The 25,545-nt window shown below is 40.0% G+C and overlaps 1 protein-coding gene across 1 annotated transcript in view; it reads left to right on the top strand.

Moving 5' to 3' along the window:
• Nucleotides 1–14,284: 14,284 nt before the first annotated feature.
• CLS (cardiolipin synthase) overlaps nt 14,285–25,545 on the top strand; it is a 119,418-nt gene continuing 108,157 nt past the window's right edge. Inside the window, exon 1 of the mRNA XM_090379834.1 lies at nt 14,285–15,037. Coding sequence (XP_090235960.1) covers nt 14,573–15,037 — 465 coding nt within the window. The 5' untranslated portion in view covers nt 14,285–14,572. The remainder of the gene's footprint in view (nt 15,038–25,545) is intronic.

Here is a 25,545-nt window from a genome sequence, read left to right as displayed (position 1 = left end):
TCTATTATTAGCTTTCACCTTTAGAATATAGTTCATCCAGACTAAAGATAATTTTTTTTACTAACTTGTTAGTGTGGTCCTTATACACCTAATTCCCTATAGATAGATACCATATAATAAAATTATCTAATATAATTTCATGCACATATAACATGGAAGAGTCCAAATGGATTAACTAATAATGAACTCGACTTCATCCTCACTAACAGAAGATATATTGTGAATGATGTTACCATCCTGAATAAGGTAAATGTTGGAAGTGATCACAGAATAATAAGATGTACACTTGATATAGATGTAGGAAAGGAAAGGAAAAAACTGACTCGAATAAATAATACAAAGGACTTTGAGATAACAGAAGAGATGAAAAAGCAATATGTACTGGAACTTAAGAACAAGTATGAGCTTCTGCAGACTGCTCAGGACCAAGATATCGACGAGGAATATTACAACTTTTTGAAAGTGATAAAGCCCAAGAAACCTATAGGGAAAAAGAAATCCAAAGAAGAAAAAAATTATTCAAGAAACACTTGTCATGATGAACCGAAGACGACAAATGAAAAGCAAGAAAAACACTGACAGGGAGAAAATTGAGTATACTGAGTTATGCAAAGCCATTAGAAAGAGATTCAGAGAGGACATAAGAAGATTTAACACAAGAAAAGTAGAACAAGCATTAAGGGAAAACAAAGGATTTAAATCAGCAGCCATGAGCAGTAATACAGAAAGACAAATGATACTGAAACTGAAAAATAGCGATGGTGTACTTATAAACAGCAGAGAAGGCATAATTCAAATAGCAGAAGACTACTATAGAGAATTATACAAGGAGCAGGGGAATGATGCCAGCAGTGGGGAAGATGGATTGCAAGTACGAACACATACGACATACCCAATATTCTTCTGATGAGGTAGAACATGCATTGAAGAAAATGAAGAACCAGAAAGCCCCGGGGGAAGATGAAGTTACTGTAGAGTTGTTAAAATTGGGAGGAAGAAACATAACACAAAAACTGGCAAGGCTCTTCACAAAGTGCATTAGAAAAGGTGTGACGCCTAAGCAGTGGAATAATGCAATCATAGTTTTGCTGCATAAGAAAGGAGATAAATCAGAAATTGGAAATTATAGACCAATTAGCTTGTTATCCCACATTTACAAGTTGTTCACAAGGGTCATTACTAACAGATTAGAAAGAATACTTGATGAGAATCAACCGAAAGAGCAACCTGGCTTTAGGACAGGATTCTCAACTATGGATCACCTTCATGTAATATCACAGCTAATGGAGAAAGCAAATGAATATAAAACCCCATTATGCCTGGCATTTGTGGATTATGAAAAGGCATTTGACTCCAATCAGGTGGTAGATGACTTTCATCAACCGGTGAAATACCACCACTTTGCTTATTGGAGGCTTGAAGTGGCGAAACCCATGTTTAGTCTCTAGAGCAAAGTTTCCGGCATCCCCCTCTCCCCATACTTCTCCTTCAACCCATGCATGGTACTAAGTACTATAGATTTTGATACCTTTCGTGTTTGGGGTTCTCATAAAAAAAAAAAAAAAAAAGGCAATGTTCCAGGCACTGGAAAGACAAGGCATTGATACCCCATATATTATGATTTTGAAGAAAATATATGAGAGTGATATCACCTTCAAGTAATATCACAGCTAATGTAGAAAGCAAATGAATATAAAACACCATTATGCCTGGCATTTGTGGATTATGAAAAGGCATTTGACTCCATACAGCATAAGGCAATGTTCCAGGCACTGGAAAGACAAGGCATAGATACTCCATATATTATGATTTTGAAGAAAATATACGAGAGTGCTACCTCCTTTATTAGACTAGACAAAGACAGCAGGAAATTTAAAATTGAGAAAGGAGTTAGACAAGGAGATACAATATCTCCGAAGCTGTTTACTGCTGCCCTTGAGGAAGCTTTCAGAAGATTAGACTGGTCGCAGAAAGGAGTCAGTGCGAACGGAGAGCACCTAAACCACTCACGATTTGCAGATGACATTGTGGTCATAAGCCATGATCCCAAAGAATTAGAGGAAAATCTTAATCAGTTATGCACAGCTAGTAAGGATTCTGGACTAAAGATGAATATGGCTAAAACAAAAGTAATGATGAACAAGTATGCCACAGAAAGGGAAATAATGATTGAAGGAGCAGTAATTGAAAAGTTGGAGTCATATACTTATCTGGTACAAGTTATTAGCTGTTATTATTATTATTATTAATATCCATATGTTGCAAGGAAGCCTGAGGCTTATGCTGCAACAGGAAAAAAAAAAAGTTGCCGAGTAACCCTGAATGAGAGAGAGAGAGAGAGAGAGAGAGAGAGAGAGAGAGAGAGAGAGTCAAAAGTAGAAGGGAATCACCAAGAAAGAGAAGAATGATGATATCCAGCTCAGGACCCTGGGTGTGCCAAGCCCATACTCACCAGATGTGAGCCCCCGGGGATTGTAATAATGATAAATGGCTGGAAGTCAAGAGAAAAATAAATTTTGGATGGATAGCATTCAGGAAATATAGTCACATACTGAAGAGCAATATCCCAGTTTGTCTGAAACGTAAAATAATGAACCAATGTATACTCCTCACCATGACTTATGGAAGTGAAACTTGGGCACTCACCAAAAGAATGGAAGAGAAGCTGAGAACTACACAGCGAAGAATGGAACGAATCATATTGGGAATCAGAAATCAGACTGTTAGATAAGAAGAGAAACACATGGATTAGGCAACAAACTCAAGTAAAGGAAATTCTTATCAAAACTAAAAAACTAAAATGGTCTTGGGCAGGACACATAGCTCGAAGACATGATGACAGATGGACTAAGAAAATAACAGAATGGTACCCAAGAAGAGCTAGAAGAAAACCTGGAAGACAAAGGCGGAGATGGATATATGAAATTCATGAGTTTTTTGGGTAGTAAATGGATGGCCAGTGCTTAAAACAGAAGGAACTAGAAAGTTGCTGGAGAGGCCTTCATCCTGCAGTGGATTGAAAATGGCTGATGATGATGATGATGTATGAAGAACATCAGTGACATACAGCGAAAATCTTTTGAAAAACTAAAAATTCGATTAAAATTTTGTATCCAAGACCAGGATCACCGCAGGGGTAAAGTGTAAAGTGTGTTTAGGGTCAAGCGGCACCAGGGGTTTCCCCCATCTCCGCGTAGTGTACATTGTGGGTGAACCAGTTGACTGGAAAAGCCAGAGATTTAAAAGTGTATGGACTTTGTATATATTTGATGCCTTGTACCGTTGTTCATCTGGTCATTTACCCGCCAGACCCCTACTGAAGCCCGACGTTGTCCCACTTTGGCCCCGTGGAGGCAGACCAGGTACTCACTAGTATATAGTTCACTCTGGCAGGTCCTGCCACCTAATTTCCTAAGATTTCAGTGGCTAGGACCTTAAAAAAAAAAAAAAAAATCGCGTACGCGTCGCGGGGAGCGCTATAAGTCCAAAATGTTGGGCAAAATTCATTTAGATTGGTGATTTTAGATTGTGTGGGGCGTGTTCACGTTGCTATCAGATAGAGCGGGGTGAAGGCTGAAGACTGGGGGGCAAATAGACAGATATATGGAGCCGAAAGGGAGTATAGGCTAGGTAAGCGTCGCTTACGGGCAGCAGTGCAAGAGAGCGTCGAAATTTTTTGATATTGTATCAGTAGTCAACATTTATGGCGGCAAATTTTATTTTGCTTACTGGCGGCACACGGCGCCTCCGTAGCCAGGTGGGCAGGAGCTGCAGTGCGTAGCACACGCTTCTTGATTAGACCTTTGGTTCGAGCCCGTGGAAAATGAACGTTTGAGGGTGCGCTCAGCCGAGATGGAAACTCGAGCAGAGTTTTTTGGAAATTTATTGAAGACGCAAACTGAATCTGGTAAATTGTGTCCTGGACATAAAACATTTGCTAAGGTTGTCGGAGTTGGACCGATTGAAGAGGATGCTCCAGCTTTTTTGAAGTCAGCTGGGACTCGTGAGAGTGTTCGTGGTACTGTACGTGGAGCTCCTGGATCCTTGTCTGACCCTAATAACATTGTTATTTTCCGTCCTTTAGAGGGTTCTGATATTGACTCGAGTCTGAGTGTTAAATCGTCAGTGACTGAGACAGTTCATAAAGAACATAGGAACATGAAAATTAAAAATATTCGACTGTTGCGAAATAAAGGAGTCCTGATGGAGACAACTTGTCAAGACGACGTGAGAAAGATAACAGAGAGTTTATCATTTAAGCAAGCAGGTCTGTCGGTTGAGAAACCAAAGTTTTCAAATCCAACCGTGTTAATTTATGGAGTTCCTAAGGAGCTTACAAAACAGGATATTCTGGAGGACTTGTATTGCAAGAACTTTCAGGATTTTGATGTTACTAGGGATGAGGTTGACCAGGAGGTCTCCTTCAGGTTTAGCTCTGGTTCTGGGACCAGTGTTACAAATTGGATCATGGGTTTTAGTCCGCGTCTTTATAAATGTTTATTCAAGAATAATAGAATCTTTTTGGGATACGGTTCGTATCGTTTTAGGAAGTTCACTGTTGTTAGCAAATGCTTTCGTTGTCTGGGCTATGGCCACTCTTCGCAGAACTGTTCACACAAAACGGTAACATGTGGCCATTGTGCTAATAGTGGACATATTTACAATGAATGTCCCAACAGGGAGAGTTCCCCCAAGTGCATCAATTGCAAGAGAAGAGGTAGAGACCATGATCATTCAGTTCGAGATAATAAATGTCCAGAATACATCAGAGTTGTTGAAATGACAGACAGGAGAACATACAATGAATAATACAAATCTTTTGATTGCTAATACAGGTCATTTCATAAACAACAGGTGTTTAAAAATTTTACAGATCAATGGACAGAGGTCTCGTGCTGTTGCTGATGAGATTAGGGTTGCTGCCTTTGAGGGCAATTATGATCTTGTGTGTATCCAGGAGCCTTATTATACGGCGCGAGGGGGAGGACATGATCACATAATAACAGGATATCCAGTATCATGCAGAATAATTGCAGTTTCTGAAGTCCCTCCCAAATCGGCTATAGTAGTGATAAACCAGGATATTGTGTTGACTGCCATTTCTGGTTTGTCTTCGGCCTGTGTTACGTGTGTCTCAGTGTCACTGATGGATTTTTCCTTTTGTTTGGTTTCGGCTTATTGTTCTCCAGCAGACAATTTTCAGAACCTATTGCATCACATAGATAGAATCTGCTCGAGGTTTGCTGGGCGAGGTCTGGTTTTGACGGCCGACTTTAATGCTAAATCTAACTTTTGGCATAGTGGAGTTCTGGATGTTCGTGGCTCTCTCCTGGAGGATTTGATTTTGTTGTATAATCTATGTGTCCAGAATTTACCGGGTAAACCGTTTACCTTTTCTACTCGTAATGGCGAGTCGAATATGGATGTGACCATTGTATCATCAGCGTATGAGGGACGGATTCTTCACTGGGATGTGAGTCCAGGTTTGGTAAATAGTGATCATAATGCTATTTCCTTCTATATTGCGCCGGGACCTGTGCAGGAGAAGACTTGCATTGGGAATTTGAGAAGATTCTCAATGGATAAAATGAAGTGGGACAAATTTGGCAATTATCTCAAATCAATATACAGTGACAGTAATACATCCATTTTGAATAATTATAATGCCCAGGAATTTGTGGCACATGTTGAGTATCACTTATATCAAGCAATGATACAGAGTACTACACGGAAGCAAATTAAAGTGACTCCAGTTCCTTGGTGGTCTCGGGAGTTGTCAGTAAGACGATCTCAGGTGTTTAAAGCAAGAAAAGAGTTGCAGCATAATCGGCATTTGTCGGACCGGGATGTACAGCAATTACAGGATAACTATAAATCACTGCGTCGTGAGTACCACAAGGAAATTGCTCGAGCAAAAATTAACTGCTGGCAGAGTATGGTAAGAGAGGTGGGCAACTCGGATCCTTGGGGACTGATCTACAAGATCTCCCGGAACAAGCTTATGCATGGAGATATTTATAGCACTGTTGTGTCTGAGGGAGAGGAGACTGATAACTGGCATGATACTGTAGAACAAATAATTAAGAATCTTTTCCCAGAGGACCAGATTGATTTGGATACGCCGGACCAATCCAGTATACGTATGGGTAATGTTACATATGAGGGCCCAGCTGAAGTAAGTCTTTTTTCCTTGTCAGAGCTTGAAGCTGCTATTGCCAAGTTAAGTGTTAAAAAATGCCCGGGTTTAGACCTGATTGAAAATAAAATGTTAATTAAGTTCTTTGATATTTGTCCCCAAATATTACTACAAATGTATAATAAGTGTTTTCTTGAGATGACCTTCCCAAGATCCTGGAAGATGGCATTGCTAAAGATCCTTCATAAGCCTGGGAAACCTAAGGCTGATCCTCGGGCGTATAGACCGATCTCGCTGTTGGCAAATCTTGGGAAATTATTCGAAAGATTGTTGGTTCCTCGAATCGTTGGAGGTTTAACGGAGAGTCATATGGTCTCGGATTCCCAGTTTGGCTTCAAAAGGGGTCATTCAACTGAGGAAGCAATTTTATCACTAATTAACTATATAAATTCTTCTCCTGAGAAGTATGTGTTGGCTATTTTCGTGGATTTTGAAGGTGCCTTTGATTCTGTTTGGTGGGAGAGTGTGCTGATGTCTCTGAGGAAATCTGGATGTGATAGATATATTTATGGAGTTATCCGTTCTTACTTCAGTGATCGGCTTGTGAGAGTATGTGCAAAACATCTTACGTATTGTAAGTATGTTAATAGGGGATGTCCACAGGGTTCTGTCCTTGGGCCGATATTTTGGAACTCGGTTCTTGATCAATGGCTAAACAGATTGCAGGTTCCTCAGTGTTTGCAGGTGGCTTATGCGGACGATCTGGTCTTGGGAGTTGCTGGTGGCTCTAGAGCCGTATTGGAGTTGAAAATTCAGGAAATTTTGAACAATCTCTCAGAGTGGGCTGTGTTAAACAAATTAAAGATCTCATCTAAGAAAACCAAAATGATGGTATTTAAAAAGCACTTTGATTACAATCGCCCGCCCAGAGTATTGTTGAACGGGTCAGGTTCCTTTGGTGTCCAGTATAAAGCATTTAGGTTTGATTTTGGACGACCGGTTGGGTTTCCATCTGCATGTGTCACATTTGAGGGATAAACTGAAGAAAATTTACTTCTTTTGTGATGCGTATTTCTAGGAAAGAGTGGGGTGTTAATAAACGTACTATGCTATTATACTACAAGACCATTTTCTTGCCGATTGTTGCATATGCAGCGGGTGTTTGGATGAAGGCTGTGATTAAGGTCAGAATTAGAAATCAACTTATGTCACTGCAGAGGTCTATGTTGCTAACATCGTTGCATGCTCCTAGGACTGTTTCGACGGTTGCACTGCAGGTGATTGCAGGGACTCTTCCTGTCGATTTATATATATTGTACCGTGGTATGTTGTATGCACTGAGAAACGGAATTTCTGTTCAGTGCCTGGACATCTCTATTGACCTGACTGCTAATATTAAAGACGAAAAAGTTAGAATTTGGAATTCCCTCATTGCTATATGGAGGATTCGATGGAGTTCTTCTGCATTTGGTGAGATTACAAGAAAATTCATTCCATTGGCGGATTTTGCTACGTCAAAGACAGTGTCTTCTTGGTTCTGTCCTTCGATGTTTACAAGTTATATATTGACTGGACATGGATCTTTTCGTGATAAACTGTATTCAAGAGGATTAGAGGCTGACCCATGGTGTTCGTGTGGGGAGGCATAAACTTGGATGCATGTGTTGTTTGATTGTCCGTTTTTACGGATCAGAGCGTTGTAGACTTTTTGATGAGGTTTCTCCTTTTACTGAGGTCAATGTGGATATTCTTTTAATAGATGCATCTAGCTTCCGGGCTCTACAAAGGTTTGCTGCTGCTGTATTTTCCAGAAGGACAATCATAAGGAACTTTTCAGATGTGGAGTTGGCAGCTTTTATAAATCATGCATGATTGCATCTGGGTTCGGGAACTTCAGTCTGGGAAGCTCTTGTCCAGTCTGTAGCTCCTGAACATGTACCACTACGGTGGTTTTTTTTTTTTTTTTTTCTCCTTGGTTCTCGAGCTTGGGCGGCCTGAGACCAGGGATGTTGGCACCCAACAGTATTGCACTTCCTCTGTTGGGTGCAGGTTTGTGCTTTGCACTTCAGTATAAAATAGTAGAGACAGGTCCGGCTGCACGTGCCGGGCACGGGCATCAGCCAGCAGCTGAAGTTGTCAGCTGCTTCCTGATGGCAGAGAGACCTGACATAAACAACATACTAAGCTCATAAACATTTCTTTAATACAAATTTAATCTTTCCTATACAAAATTGTCTATTTTTACTATAATTAGTGTACTTTATCTATCAAATTTTCTTGTTTTGAATATTCAATTTCTTAGCTATATTTCAGGCCCACTTTACAGTTTTCTGTATTTTTAAATGATTTAGGTGGAGATGGGCATATGCCTGGGAACCACCCCGACACAGTACACACACACACACACACACACACACACACACACACACACACACACCACCACCACCAAATACGGAGGATGCGGAAAGGTGCAGGGAATGACCACCGCATATTCCTGGAGCAATATGGCCTTAGTTGCTACTGCTCCTAAAAACCAAATAACAAACAAACTGACGGCACATGGGAATGCAGCGCTACTACCCAAGACCAATCAGAATAACGAAACTTCACAAGCAGATTTTCATTCAGCAACTTTTTCAGGTGCAGTTTATGTATCTTACTCTATTACCAGACCACCTAACAGCCGAACAATGATGAATAGCTTCGTTTTATATGGTATTACTTTCACAAAACATACACATTTTTAAATGATAGGCACCATTTTGTACCGACAAAAGTTGAACTTTATGCACCTTAGACTTACAAACACTGCTGAATATTACAAGTTTTACATGATATTACTTTCACAAAATAGTAAAAAATCGAGTATTTCCATTAACCAGCAACATTTTGTACCGTTAAAAGTTGAAATTTATGCACCTTAGACTTCCAACCCACCTGAATATTATAAGTTTTACAGGGTATTACTTTCACAGAATTCGAGACCACTGAAAACAAATGTGCATTTCTTTTTCAACACTTTATTTCCAGATGATAACATTGCACGAGTACTCATTACGAGCTGAAAACTTAAAATAAACTGCTAGCTTGGGGGATACACGGACTAATAGATTAACAGTAGCCACTGGCAGAGGTGAAAGTGATTCTTGCATTGCTTCAGAACGTTGATTATGCGAACTGTCAATTATCCGAACCACCGTTGCCCCCCAAAAAATTAATACATTACAATATCTACATTTAGTGCACTGGTTGTTATGCTAAAATATTACTTCTGCCGCTTGATGCATTCGTTTCCGATTATTTATTTGAAAATATATGCAGTATAGCATAGAAGTAGTCTTAATTTATCCTTACAGGAGTTGAAAATTTGCCATAAAGTAAAGTAAAGACATCACGGAGAGCACATTCTGTGCACTCCGTGATATCTTTACTACGTCACATAGCTGCTGTTTTATCTCTTTTCTTTTCTTTTATTTATTTTAATTAATTAATTATTTATTTTTATTATTTTTAATTAATTAATTTATTATTTTAATATTTTATTATTCTTATATATATTGTTGCTAGTACTCAGGATTGGACACCCTGAGTGCGAGATTTGCTGACATCCACTGGTATGGCACACCCACCGGTAGATGCGGGACTTTGTTTGACACACACACACACACACACACACACACACACACACACACACACACACACACACACACACACACACACACACACACACACACACACACACACACACACACACACACACACACACACACATGCCGACCGGGCTAGCCGAGTGGGTAAAGTACCTGCCCGGCAACCCAAAGGTCGCGGGTTCGATTCCCGCCTCGGGCTTGGATCAAAGTACTGCAAAAACCTTGGGAGGTGCAATATGGCCACAGAAGCCGATGCGCCAACAACTACCAAATCAAAAAAAAAAAAAAAAAAACTAATAAACACGCAAACATACATTAATACTCGTCAGGCCCATTTTACAGAGATTCTTCCACCAAAAACAGGGAACATACATTATCTCTCTTACTGTGCGTGGGTAGCACATTGGTATTGTCACCGTTCTCTACACACCAGGTGGAAAGGGCCCGGTTCGAATCCCGTCGATGACATGAGGAACTTTTATGGGCTCTTTTCACTCAGCGGCTGAGTCAATCGGCCTCAAGCGTAACTAGCAAGGTTTCCCCTGGGTTTTGTCGTGCAACAAAGCAGGCAAATCGATTAGAGAACAGACAATTCTTAATATAACAGTTTTTTTTTATCTATTTTACTTGTATCACCATATGAAAATTACCACTACTGTGGCGTAGGAACCTAAAACATAAAAAAATATATACATATTTATTTTTATTCTTTTATTATTTTGCCAGTGTAGTGAAAGTGTGACCTTCCTTGCACTATATGACTATTACTAAATACTAATACTAATTACCCCCAGGTCTTTTTTCACTCGAGGTGGAGAACGAAAAAGACCTGGGGGTAATTGTGCCGTCAGAAAAAGTTCATATCTGACAGCATGGCACATTCTGGAGGCCTCATTTTAGGAAGGATGCAAAATTGGTGGAACGAGTACGGAGAAGGGCAACGAAATTGGTGAGGGGAACAAAGGGGTGCTCTTTCGAAGAAAGGATAAAGTTCTGCAAATTGCAGCGTCTGGAGACTAGGCACCTGCGAGGTGATTTGATTGAGGTGTTTAAGGCTCTGAATGTTTTGAACAAGTTCAGTGCCGACGGGATTCTTCCTCTTGCTCAGATTACGTACTTGCGGGGGCAAAAATTAAAATGGAGGTTTTTTTTTTGTTTTTTTTTTGCTGATGCTGTATAATCGTATTCTGTATAATCTTGCATCGTATTCTTCTGCTCAGGGGCGCGCTATACCCTCATGGGGCCTCATATAAAGAAAAAAACTAATAAAGAACATTTTCAATTTCATTTTATTGTGACAACAAAACAAATTATATGACATAAGAAAAATATGTAATCTAGAAAAATAATACATATACTTAAACTAAGTATTTTTATACTACTTTATATGGACTTTTTTGGGCTGAGAAATTGTATATCAGTTCATTATAATCAATCCTGTTTGTGCTATCATTCTCAATACAAATTATTGCCAAGTTACTTAATTTGTCTTGTCCAAGTGAATTTCTAATATAATTCTTAATTCCTTTAAGCACAGAGAACGATCGTTCTGCTGATGTGTTCGAAACAGGAACTGACAAAAATATTTAAAAATTATGTTCACATTAGGAAAAGTTGATATTCTTGAATTGAATTGCTTCGTACATTAAAGAAGGTGAATATAAATTTTCTTTTTTTCTCTCTTACTGTGCGTGGGTAGCACATTGGTATTGTCACCGTTCTCTACACACCAGCATTGTTCTCTACACACCAATTCTACACACCGTTCTCTACACACCAATTCTGCAAATAATGTGTTTTGCGCTGCATTGTGGTTGCAGAAATGTTCGAAATGCATTTGTTAGATGGGATATATATATCTCTATGAATGAAATCCAATAAAACGACTCCACCTGATATACCTAATTGCTATAAATATCTTCCCAAAGGATAAAATGCGTAATTAATGGAAATATGATAAATCATGCACGTGGCAATCATGACAACCAAACATACATTTAATTGCTTTTACGTGTACAAACTGAAATGACAAGTTAACCTAATAGTATTATGTATTGTAAATCAGCAAAATATATTTTGTTGTTCCTCCTCGAGCTGCAATTACAGCCTTGCAACGATCTGGCATAGAGAGTTAATCAACTTCTGCACCAATTTCGTGGTACCACACCCTTACAATGCTCTCCTGCAGCTGAATCTTACTTGTTGGTTTCTTCTGAGCAATTTTAGACGACATTATGTTCCAGCAATTTTCAGTAGGGTTCAAATCTGGGCCAGTCCAACACTGTAGTGCAGGCATTTATGAGGTATAACTGCACCTTAAGGGAGAAAAACAAGGAAAAATATTGGTGTAAATATGTTTTAAGCCTTGTGAGACAAGAAGACAAACTCATCATTAAATCTAAATAGCATAAAGCTTACCAATTTTTCTATGTGGCAAGGTGTTGAGTCCTGTTGAAAATGCAGTTTTGGATGTCTGTGTGGTGATCCCTAATAACGGGTTTCAGGCACTCCTCCAAGATAGCAGTGTAGGTTTCTGCATTCATAATTCCGTTAATAAACTTAATTCGCCCCACCCCATTGCTTGTTATACATCCCCATACCATCTGACCGGGGGAGGGAACTTTACAGCAGGTGTTATGCAGTCAGGATGGTATGCCTCGGATTTTAGGCTTCTCACATATCGCTTCCCATCATGCAGGTTGAATTTTGTCTGCACGGGTTGCACAGTGGTATCGTCACCATCCACCCCACACCGGGTGGAAAAACTCCGGGTTTCAATCCCGTGGATGACGCGAGGAACTTTAATCGGCTTTTTTCACTCCGCGGCCGAGTTAGTTGGTCTCAGGCGTAGATAGCAAGTTTTTTTCCTCCAGAAACTGGGTTTTTTTTTTCGTCCAGTAAACAGGCAAATCGACCAGAGAACTCACGCAATTTACAGACAAAATAAATACATGACTACCCATGTAATCATTTACGGGAGACCCTAATATCATTTTTTTTTTTTTTTTTTGCAGGTTGAATTTTGATTCTTCAGAAAAGATAATGGTGTCCCATTGCTGTTTTGTCCATGAAACATGCGTTTTAGCCGAATCAAGTCGCTTCTTCCTCATTTGTTGGGTCAAAGAGGCTTTTTCTTGGACCTTTTTCTTGGCAGACCACATTCCGAAACCCATCTGTGGATAGTTGGTTTCAATACCATCTCAAAGTCCAGTTTTAGATCAGGAGCACTTGCATGGCGATTACGAAGTTTCAAATATCGATCTTGGGAAGGCGTAGGCACTATCTTATGGCCTGATCCAGGTCTTCACTTCACATCACCGGTTTCACGCTTTAATCTCAGCACCCGGGATACTGTTGACTAGTGGCAGCCTATTTTATCAGTGATAGCACGCGTAGAAAGCCCTTCTTGGTGTCAACTGAACATATGGAGCCATGCTTACACCTTCGCAAAACAGGATACCAATGAGCGTGTATACCCTTCCAACGCCGAATTTATAGAAGCGGCTGATGCAATACCTTGCAATCAACCGCTGTCTGATGCAATAGAAGCGTTATCTGACGCGACAAACAAAATTACTGTAATCTAAAAATATCTTGTGTGGTTCACTATGAATGTCTTGATACACACAAAAAATATCTTGTGTGGTTCACAAAGTAATGTTACTTTGTTCAAGATGATCAAGTTTTTTTGTCCGCCATTGTAAATAATGACAATGATTTTAAAAGATTTACAGCATGTTGTAAATTCGAATCTTTATATTGAAGATTTTCAAATTCGTTGGCAAAAATATTTTTCTCTTCCATTTTCAATTACAATCATAGTCTGTGAGAAGCTTTAGCTGCATTTCGCTGCTAGTTCCAGATATCCCCGGGAGCTCACATCTGGTGAGTATGGGCTCGGCAAACCCAGGGTCCCGAGCTGGATATCATCATTCTTCTCTTTCTTGCTTTCTTGGTGATTCCCTTCTTCTTTGTACTTCTCTCTCAGGATAACACGGGAATTTCTTTTTTTTCTTCTTTGCTGGTACAATATAAGCCTGAGGCTTCCTTGCACCATATGGCTAATAATAATAATAATAATAATAAGCGTTCTATGCACCCTTGAGCATAAGGCTATCAGGGGCGCTGGTTCCATACAAGGAAGTCTTTACTTTTTCAATCAACTCAAAATAAAATTTCATCAAAATCGGTAAAACTGTTTTTGAAGAAAACGTAATTTTCTAATTAATCTTCAAGTTCATTGACCTTCAGGTAGAAAGTCAGTTTCCGATAAAAATCACTGTTTTTCAAACAGTGATTTTGGGCCCCCCGCTCTGACCGGGAGCCCTAGGCAGATGCATTTTTTTCCTATTGGATAACGCGCCCTTACTTCTGCTAATGCTAATTTAATGCTTAACCCTTCAAAGCAGAATTTATTTTTCATAAATAGTGTGAAATCTTTCTACAAGGGGCGCTGTACAAAATTGGGAGCGTGTGTCAGTCTTTCGTTGAAGTTTTGTAGCTTAACATTTTTTAGGTGTTTCGCGTTTATTAATCGTTTCGTTTGACGTATTTTTGAATGTAGTATTAATTGAGACATTGAGTTCCGAATGGACATGTAATTTGAGAGTGAATCAAAATCTTTATTGTTCTCAGTTTTAGTTAAATTTTCTTATGAACTTCGCGTATCCAATGTCCAACAGCAGTGTGAGGCTGCGCTTTCAATTTGATGGGATCAGTAATTTAAGTTCAGTTCTTCTAATATCAAGAGTTTTGTACTACTGTTCATATTTGTGTCACAAATAACATGACCGTTTTAAGTTTATACCCGAGGAATTTCAGTAATTTTGCTCTATTAGGTAATAGTTATTTTTTACTTTGTGAAACAGCAGGGAAAACTAATCGACCATTATGCATATGCAGTGTGAGTTTGAAAAAAATCTCTTTTGATGAAGTTCCGAAACCAAGTGCAGTTGTAAAGTTTAGAAGACATGGAGTTGATGTGCCATCTAGATCTTTCGAGAACAGTTTCATCCGTCGACATAAAAAGGAAGAATTTTGGCTGTCTGTTGTACGTTCGAAATTAGTAAAGCGGTTGAAGCGCTTCTCATTAAGTTCGCCAAAACCTTGGGAGCAAAATACGCCATCCAAACGTTATCAAGGAATTAAAAGTGCAATTTTGGCCCGAACTAATGGCAGCAGATTGACAGCAGCAACAAGGCAGAGACTGCGTGAAACCAAGTTAAAAGTGAAAGAGCGAATAGAAGAACTCGTATGTGTTCATTACCATAGTATTAGATATTGATTAGCCTTTTTTTTTTTTTAAATAGAAAAATCTACAATTAAGCAATAGTTAGCAAAATAAAGAATATTTGGTTAGTAGAAAGTGGTATATCAAGTTGTATATTTGGCAAAAGAAAAAAATTTCAAAACTAGAATTTATTTCATTTTGAATTTTTCCCTTTTGGTTAAGTTTTTTTTTTTTTTTTGAAGAAGAGACTAACTATTAACAGTATGAAAATCATATTTCATTCTTAGTGAGGGTTGCCAACTGTTGCAATTTCAGTCTCTTGGCCTTGTGCCCCAAGAAGACCTTTAAGGACCATTGAATGTAATAACCCATTTTTACAAAAAATAAAATTAAATTAGATGCATAAATACATGAAAGCAACTGCCTTTTAATGCTAATCCAATCTGCTCCAATTTGTACAGTGGTCTTCCATGTGCAACAATATCAAAAGCTTTCTTGAAATCCAAGTATATGATATCAAAATAATTTTTTGCATCCAGTTCCTTTGCGACTCCATCATAATATCCAATCAAATTGATCAGACAAGACTTCCTCTTAACAAACCCATGATGTGTCTGAATTATTACTGCTGTGGCAAGGGATGCAAAGAAAAACAGCAAAGAGTTCTTTAATTATGTAAACTCTAGGAGGAAGGGGATGAATCAGATTGGTCCACTTGATATTGATGGTTCAACTGTTGATGATCCTGCTCAGGTAGCTAACAAACTAAATGAATATTTTGCATTGACATTCACACATGAGGAGTTATTTAGCAAGGGGAATGCCAGAGGTGTATTCAACTCTGGCCGTAAGCTAGATAATCTTGTAATAACTGATAGTAAAGTGGAGGAGAAATTGTTGAAGATAAACACAAGAAAGGCACCTGGGGTGGATGGGATCTATCCAGTTATATTAAAGGAGGCAGCAAAGGAAGTAAGCAAACCCTTAGCCATAATTATGAGAGAGAGCTTCCTTGGACTCAGGGGAGGTACCCATAGACTGGAGATGTGCAAATGTGACCCCAATTCACAAAGGAGGATCAAAGGCTTATACAAGTAATTATAGACCTGTAAGTTTAACTTCTGTTCCAGGAAAATTAATGGAGGCACTGGTTAACAAAGCACTGCAGGATCATCTAGACCAGTGTTTCTCAAAGGGTGTGCCGCGTCACATTAGTGTGCCGCAAAATTTTCCAAGTGTGCCGCGTAATTTAGAAATTTCTTCTCCTATGACTACGTAGGTGTGCCGCGAAATTTTTCTTCTTTGGAAAATGTGCCACGAGAGTAAAAAGATTGAGAAACACTGATCTAGACAAGACTTCAGTTATAGCTCGACACAGCATGGTTTTGTTAAGGGGAAGTCTTGCCTGGCCAATTTGATTGGATACTATGAGGCAGTCACAAAAGAACTGGATGCAGGGAATAACTTTGATATTATATACTTGGATATTAGAAAGGCTTTGTTACTGTTGCACACGGAAGACTGCTGCACAAATTGGAGCAGTGTGGCATTAGAGGCAAATTGCTGCTATGGATAAAGGGGTGGTTAAGAGGGAGAAGACAAGGAGTGGTAATCAATGGACACTGCTCATCGTGGACTAATGTTATTAGTGGAGTCCTTCAGGTTCAGTGTTGGGTCCATTATTGTTTTCTGTATTTATAAATGATATTGATGATGGTATATCAAGCTTAATGTCGAAGTTTGCAGACGATACAAAGGTTGGCAGGGTTGTCAAGGACACTACTGACACTATGCTGCTGCAACAGGATCTGGAAAGGTTGAGCAGATGGGTTGAGAGGTGGCAAATGAAGTTTAATATTGACAAATGTAAAGTACTACATATGGGAAACAGGAACCCCAGAGCAATGTACCAGCTCTGTGGTACTACACTGACAGTGGTAGAGAATGAAAAGGACCTGGGGGTAATTGTGCAGGCAGATATGAAGTTCTCTGACAGTGCAGACGGGCTGCAAGAGTAGCTCATGGTGTCTTATCAATGATATACAGGAATTTTTTAGCAGGGATAAGGAGGTGATTATTCCCTTGTATAAGGCAATGGTCAGACCACACCTTGAGTACTGTATACAGGTCTGGAGGCCTCATTTCAATAAGGATGTAGAGCTGCTGGAACGAGTACAGAGAAGGGCAACAAGTTTAGTGAAGGGAACAAAGGGTTGCTCTTAAGAAGAAAGGCTTAAGTTTTGAAAATTACAGTGTCTGGAGACTAGGCACCAGCGAGGTGATCTGATAGAGGTGTATAAAGCCTTGAATGGTTTGAGCATGCTCATTGCTGATGGGATTCTTCGTCTTGCTCAGAATAATCACCTGAGAGGGCGTAAATTCAATTTGAGGAAAGACAGATGTAGGATAGACGTGCAGAAATTTGACTTTAGCCAGCTGGTAGTTGGTTGGTGGAACAGACTTCCATCCCTGGTTGTGGAAGTTGATAGCCTAAATAAATTTAAGGCTCAGCTGCACAGGTGTTTCAAACGAACGGAGGGGTGAAGTGAAAGTGTTTTTTTTTTTTTTCTTTGGCTGATGCTGCATAAGCTTGCTTTCTTGCATCATATGCCTCTACTAATACTAATGCTGTCTTGTCTAGATGATCCTGCAATGCTTCTTTAACCAGTGCCTCCATTATTTTCTCTGGAACAGGAGTAAACTAACAGGTCTGTAATTACTCATGTCACCGTTTGATCCCCCTTTGTGAATTGGAGATATATTTGCACATCTCCAGTCCATTGGGATTTCCCCTGAGTCCAAGGATGCTCTTATAATTATGGCTAAGAGTTTGCTTACTTCCTTTGCCACCTCCTTTAATATAACTGGATAGATCCCATCTATCCCAGGTACCTTTCTTATGTTTAGCTTCAACAATTTCTCCTTCACTTTTTTCTCAGTTATTACAAAATCATTTAACTCCCTGTTAGAGTTTGATAAACATCTGGCACTCTCCTCCTCCTTGAATAACTCCTCATGTGAATGTAGACAAGACTCAATGTAGACAAAATACTCATTTAGTTTGGCAACTATCTCAGAAAGATCATCTACAGTCAAACCACTAATATCAAGTGGACCAATCTAATTCATCCCCTTCATTTTAGAGTTTAATAAGTAAAGAAGTCTTTGTTTTTCTTTGCATACTTTGCCAAAGATTTCCCATAATCTGCCTTTGCTTCCCTAACCTCCTTTGTGACTTGATTACAGACTAGCTTGTATCTGCCATAGGCTTCTCTGTCGCCTGATAATTTATATGCATCCCAAGCATTTTTCTTCTCTGCCACAAGTCTCATTAGTTCATCTGACATCCATTTGGGCCTAAACCTAGAACAGTATTTCTTAGTTGGAATAAAAGGCATATTAGATTCGAGAATTACTTCCTTGAATGCTTCCCATTTAGAATTTGTTGTTGGTAACATCATCAGTTGGTCCCACTGTATAGAACTTAAATAATCTCTGAGACCACTGTAATCACCTTTACAAAAGCAAAAACCCTTCCCTTACCCCTGATGGTAGTTACATCTTTAAGTTGGCACCTCTGTAGCCAGGTGGGAAGGAGCAGCAGTGCGTAGCATATGCTTCTTGATTAGACCGAGGTTCAAGCCGGTCACCACCAAATATGGAGGATGTGGGAAGGTCAGGAAATGACCACCGCATATCCCGGAGCAATATGGCCTTAGTTGCTAATGCTCCTAAAAACTAAATAACAACAACAATGTCTTTAAGTAATTTCCTCATCAGTACACTGTGATCAGTGCATCCTAGTGGCTCCTTTATCTGTACATCCTTAATGCATGAATAATCTGGAGGCTTGAAGTGGTGCATGGAAAATTTGGAGGCTTGAAGTGATGGAACCCATGTTTAGTCTCTAAAGCTAAGTTCCGGTCAACCATTTCCTATCTTTTCCATCATGCAGTATGATTGATGACTTTTGAGGTTATGAACATCATGGCGAGATCCAATATTCCTTACATTTCGAGGGTAAGGCTCTAAAATTGTATTCGCAGGCCGGCCACTAGTTAGTACACCAGACCGAACCTAATGGTAACTCTCTAGGCGTCTTCCGGATCAGCTATTGTATAATCTTGCTACCTCTACTCTGCCAGATAGTGACTGGAGGGAGTCCGAGGAGTGTGCATGCGGGGAGCATTGTCGAGGCCATGTTATGTCAAGGATTTTTTTTTTTTTTTTTATGTGAACCCCAAACACGAGAGGTATTAGGACCTATAGTACTTAGTACCGTGCTTGGGTTTGAGGTTAAGAAGACGAAAGAAGATATTTGTTGACATTGGACTTGAACTTCTGTAGATTGTAATTTTCAGGAAATACGTATGAAGGAAGGTTGTTCCAGAAAACGGCAGTTGAATGAATAAATGAGGAAGATGAAAAGTTGGTTCTGTGGGTTTGAAGTTGAACAGTAAATGGATGTTGACTGGTGGCGGCACGTGTTCGGACTGTTTTGAAAGAGAGAGCGGGAATTATAGAAGCTAATTCAGAAGAACAGTGCCCATGGAAGTATCTGTAGAAGAAGCATGCAGCAGAAACAGTGCATCTATGAGAAACCGAGTGGAGAGACTCTGTTAGAGATGAATCATTAATTAACCTAACTGCCCTCTTCTGAATGGAATCAAGAAGCCGGAGAGAGGTTTTGGGGGCACCACCCCAGATATGGGAACAATATTCCATGGCAGGGCGAATTTGCGATTTATACAGAGTGAGCAGCTGTTTGGAAGAGAAGTAACGCCGAGAGCGAAAGAGAAAACCAAGTTTTTTAGATGCAGAGGAAGCAATATTTGTAATGTGCTTGTGCCAAGAGAGATTAGAAGTCAGGGTAATCCCCAAAAGAGATATATCATTTTGTCTAGAAATCGGAGTGTCACTAAAGATAAGCATAGGAGTAGAAGAATCCTTTTTGTGAGATATAAGACAAGACTGAGTTTTAGAAGGGTTGAAATCAACTAAGTTGTCTTTGCCCCACTGGAGAATTACCTGAAGATCGGCATTTAAGGAATTGGTAGCAGATTTTCGAGAAGTTGAAGTTGATTGAGCAGGACAAGGTTTCTCAAAATGGAAAGTTGAATGCAATGTGCTATCATCGGCAAAACTATGGATAGGATTTCCAGTCAATAGAAGAAGGTCATTGATATACAAGAGGAAAAGAGTGGGGGAAAGAACTGAACCTTGGGGGACACCGGCATTAGTGTAGAAGTTAGAAGACAGAGAGCCATCTACCATCACCCCCAGTGAGCGATCAGAGAGAAAACTGGATAACCAATTACTAAAAACAGTTGGCAAACCATAAGATGGAAGCTTCTTTAGAAGACCTTTATGCCAAACATGATCAAAAGCCTTTGAGATGTCAAGAGCAACTACTTGTGTTTCACCGAACCTTTCCATTGAATTAGTCCATAAATGGGTAACATAAGGAAGAATATCTCCAGTGGATCGACACTGACGGAATCCATACTGGTGATCGTTGATCAGACGGAAGGTTTCTAGGTAGTTTAAGAGTTGGCGGTTAATTGATTTCTCCATTATTTTAGAAAGAGTAGAAGTAATTGCAATGGGACGATAATTGGATGGGAGGGATTTGTCACCCTTTTTAGGAACTGGCTGGATATGAGCAAATTTCCAAACAGAAGGAAAAACACCTTTGGAATAAGAAAGTGAAAAAAGGCGGCAAAGAATAGGAGTAAGTTCAGGAGCACAGGTTTTGAGAACAAGTGGAGAAATACCATCAGGACCTGGAGCTTTCTTAGCATTAAGATTCATCAAAATCCTTCTGATATCCTTTTGACGGAAGACCACAGGAGGCATTGAATGGAGCGTGTTGGGAATGGTGGGAGGTGTTTTACCAAGATCATTAATACATGAGCTGGAAGAAAAATGGGATGCTAGAAGGTCAGCTTTATCCTTGGCTGAAGTGGCAACAGAACCATCTGGTTTGGACAGAGGTGGGAGTAAAGATGGGCAAAAGTTGCGGCCAATAGCTTTGGCAAGGGACCAGAATGCTCGGCTACCATTAGGGCAAGAAGCAAGTTTTCTACTCTGAGCCTGTTCAAACTGTAGTTTGGACTGGTTAATAACTGCTTTACAACTGTTGCGAGCTTTGGTGTAGGCAGAAAATGAAACTGAAGAATTAGAAACAAGCCAATTACGATATGCATCATTGTTCTCTTGGACAGCCTTAGCACATTTATTGGAAAACCAAGGTTTAGATAAAGGACGAGATTTTAAGGTGGAGTGTGGGATAAAGGATTCCATTCCTGCAGGAATAATTTCACTGACACGATCTGAGCAAAAGTTGACATCAGAAGTTTTGAAACAGTAATCCGACCAAGGAAAAGAAGAAAAGAAGTCTCGCAGGTCATCCCATTTTGCATTCTTGTAATGCCAAACAACACGTGGTTGGGAATAGCCATGAGATAAAGGTTCCATTGGAGAAGAGACAATCACCTAGTTGTGATCTGAAGTGCCTAAAGGACCTCTCACTTCGACCGTGTACTTAGAAGGGTTGTTTGTGAGAAAAAGATCAAGCGTATTGGCTGTATGATTAGGATTGTCTGGTATTCTTGTAGGTAAATGAACAATCTGTGCTAGGTCATTAGTAATTGCAAAAGCCTCAGCATCTCGACCTGCTGGGTCGGTGTGACTAGAAAACGGAAGCCAGCTGGAGTTGTGAACATTAAAATCACCAAGGAAAATTACTTCATTGTTAGGAAAGTTGGACTGGAGAAAGTCAAGTTGCAAAGAGAGGAAGTCAAAGAGCTCCAAGTGATTAGTGGAGCTGGGAGAACGGTAGAGACAACAGATGAATTTGACACAATGAGGTAGAGAGATTTTAAGCCAGAGAAGATCAAAGAGAGGAGATTCCAAATTGCCAAGTCTCTGACAGGGAATATCAGAACGGACATATGCACAAGTACCACCTTTGAGGCGAAAGGAATCATACAGCGAATAATTTGGGCATCTGAGATGAGCAGTAGATGAATCAACCGATAACTGAGATTCTGTCAGAAAAAGTACATGGGGTTTGGCAGACTGCAAGTGGAAATGGACATCGTTGAGATTAGAATTGAGACCACGTATATTTGTGAAATGAATTAGGAAGTCCTTGGGAGGTTTAGATCTTTTCGCAGATAAGCTTGCTCTATTAGTTTGACAATTCATGGTGTATTCAATAGTAAGGAAAAGTAGGTGGGACATGCTGTAATGAAATTTTTGGATGTGGCGTACATGTGGTAAGAATATACCCAGATCCTTGACATAACGTGGCCTCGACAATGCTCCCCGCATACACACTACTCGGACTCCCTCCAGTCACTATCTGGCAGAGTAGAGGCAGCAAGATTATACACAAGCTGATCCGGAAGCTTCCTAGAGAGTTACCAATAGGTTCAGTCCGGTTTACTAACTAGCGGCCGGCCTGCGAACACTGTTTTAGAGCTGTACCCTCGAAATGTAAGGAATATTGGATCTCGCCACGACGTTCATCATAACCTCAAAAGTCATCAATCATACTGCATGATGGAAGAGATAGGGAAAGGTTGACCGGAACTTAGCTCTAGAGACTAAACATGGGTTCCACCATTTCAAGCCTCCAATAAGCAAAGTGGTGGTATTTCACCGGTTGATGAGAGTCATCTACCACCTAGTACTGCCTGGTAACATAGAGGGGTGGCGTTCCTCCATGTGGTGTGGGCGCCACACCTCGACCCCTGCTTACGTTGGTTCACACCTGGGTGGTCACCCACCATGTACTTGTGCATGGAGGTTATACCCAGGATTACTAACAGTCCCACCATCGTGAAGGTGCAAGCAGAGGATTTGGCTGTCACAGACCGTCCGGACTTCGCCGAAATTGGGTCCACTTGACTTGAGTGTCACCCGAATATCAGTTTCATCAGCGTTTTAGACTCCCAGATAGCAAGTATAGCTTGTCTGGCATATCTGAGAGAATGTCTGTGACAACCTCAAGGATCTGGGTATATTCTTACCATGTGTACGCCATTTCCAAAAATTTCATTACTTAATACAGCATGTACCACCCACTTTTTCTCACTATTGAAGACACCATGAATTGTCAAACTAATAGAGCAAACTTATCTGCGAAAAGATCTAAACCTCCCAAGCACTTCCTAATTCATTTCACAAATATACGTGGTCTCAATTCTAATCTCAACGATGTCCATTTTCACTTGCAGACTGCCAAACCCTATGTACTTTTTCTGACAGAATCTCAGTTATTGGTTGATTCAATTACTGCTCATCTCAGATGCCCAAATTACTCGCTGTATGTTTCCTTTCGCCTCAAAGGTGGTACTTGTGCATATGTCCGTTCTGATATTCCCTGTCAGAGACTTGGGAATTTTGAATCTACTCTCTTTGATCTTCTCTGGCTTAAAATCTCTCTATCTCATTGTGTAAAATTCATCTGTTGTCTCTACCGTTCTCCCAACTCCACTAATCACTTGGAGCTTTTTGACTTCCCCTCTTTGCAACTTGACTTTCTCCAGTCTAACTTTCCTAACAGTGAGGTAATTTTCCTTGGTGATTTTATTGTTCACAACTCCAGCTGGCTTCCGTTTTCTAGTCGCACCGACCCAGCTCGTCGAGTTGATGGGGCTTTTGCAATTACTAATGACCTTGCACAGATTGTTCATTTACCTACAAGAATACCGGATAATCCTAATTATACAGCCAACACGCTTGATCTTTTTCTCACAAACAACCCTTCTAAGTACACGTTCGAAGTGAGAGGTCCTTTAGGCACTTCAGATCACAGCTTGGTGATTGTCTCTTCTCCAATGGAGCCTTTATCTCATGGCTATTCCCAACCTCGTGTTGTTTGGCATTACAAGAATGCAAAATTGGATGACCTGCGAGATTTCTTTTCTTTTCCTTGGTCGAATTACTGTTTCAAAACTTCTGATGTCAACGTTTGCTCAGATTGTGTCAGTGAAATTATTCTTGCAGGAATGGAATCCTTTAACCCACACTCCACCTTAAAATCTCGTCCTTTATCTAAACCTTGGTTTTCCAATAAATGTGGTAAGGCTGTTCAAGAGAAGAATGTTGCATATCGTAACTGGCTTGTTTCTAATTCTTCAGTTTCATTTTCTGCCTACACCAAAGCTTGCAACAATTGTAAAGCACTTATTAATCAGTCCAAACTAGAGTTTGAACAGGACAGGCTAAGAGTAGAAAACTTGCTTCCTGCCCTAATGGTAGCCGAGCATTCTGGTCCCTTGCCAAAGCTATTGGCTGCATCTTTTTCCCATCTCTGCTCCCACCTCTGTCTAAACCAAATGGTTCTGTTGTCACTTCAGCCAAGGACAAAGCTGACCTGATAGCATCCCATTTTTCTTCCAACTCATATATTAATGATCTTGGTAAAACACCTGTCACCATTCCCAACACGCTCCATTCAATGCCTCCTGTGGTCTTCTGTCAAAAGGATGTCAGAAGGATTTTGATGAATCTTGATGCTAAGAAAGCTCCAGGTTCCGATGGTATTTCTCCACTTGTTCTCAAAACCTGTGCTCCTGAACTTACTCCTATTCTTTGCCTCCTTTTTTCACTTTCTTATTCCAAAGGTGTTTTTCCTTCTGTTTGGAAATTTGCTCATATCCAGCCAGGTCTTAAAAAGGGTACAAATCCCTCCCATCCAATTATCGTCCCATTGCAATTACTTCTACCCTTTCTAAAGTAATGGAGAAATCAATTAACCGCCAACTCTTAAGCTACCTAGAAACCTTCCTTCTGATCAACGATCGCCAGTATGGATTCTGTCAGTGTCGATCCACTGGTGATGTTCTGGCTTATGTTACCCATTTATGGACTAATTCAATGGAAAGGTTCGGTGAAACACAAGTAGTTGCTTTTGACATCTCAATGGCTTTCAATCGTGTTTGGCATAAAGGTCTTCTAAAGAAGCTTCAATCTTATGGTTTGCCAACTGTTTTTAGTAATTGGTTATCCAGTTTTCGCTTATGTTTAGTGGCACTCCGATTTCTAGGCAAAATGATATATCTCTTTTGGGGATTACCCCGACTTCTAATCTCTCTTGGCACAAGCACATTACAAATATTGCTTCCTCGGCATCTAAAAAACTTGGTTTTCTCTTTCGCTCTCAGCGTTACTTTACGTGCTGCTGTAGCAAACAGTCATGCAATAAATCCGCAAAAGCTTTGCTAGTGTGCTAGTGACCAATCCACAAGTTCCAGTCTATATGTGGGAAGTTAAAATCCCCCATTATAAGACTGATTTACTGACCCATTCTATTTCTCTATAATTGTTCATTGTACTCATCAGAGTCATTAGGCCTATAACAATTGGTCAGATTACGAACCGAAGGGGCATAAATTCAAATTAAGGAAGACGTAGAATAGATGTGCGGAAATTTGCCTTTAGCCAGCGGGTGGTTAAGTGCTGGAACAAACTTCCATCTGTGTTGTGGAAGTTGATAGGTTTAATAAATTTGAAGAGGA

This window comes from Mastigoproctus giganteus, chromosome 8 (genome assembly GCF_048544385.1).
Source record: "Mastigoproctus giganteus isolate SK-2022 chromosome 8, ASM4854438v1, whole genome shotgun sequence".
NCBI lineage: Eukaryota > Metazoa > Arthropoda > Arachnida > Uropygi > Thelyphonidae > Mastigoproctus > Mastigoproctus giganteus.
Note: the sequence above shows the minus strand (reverse complement) of the source record. Positions and strands in the feature narration are given on the sequence as shown.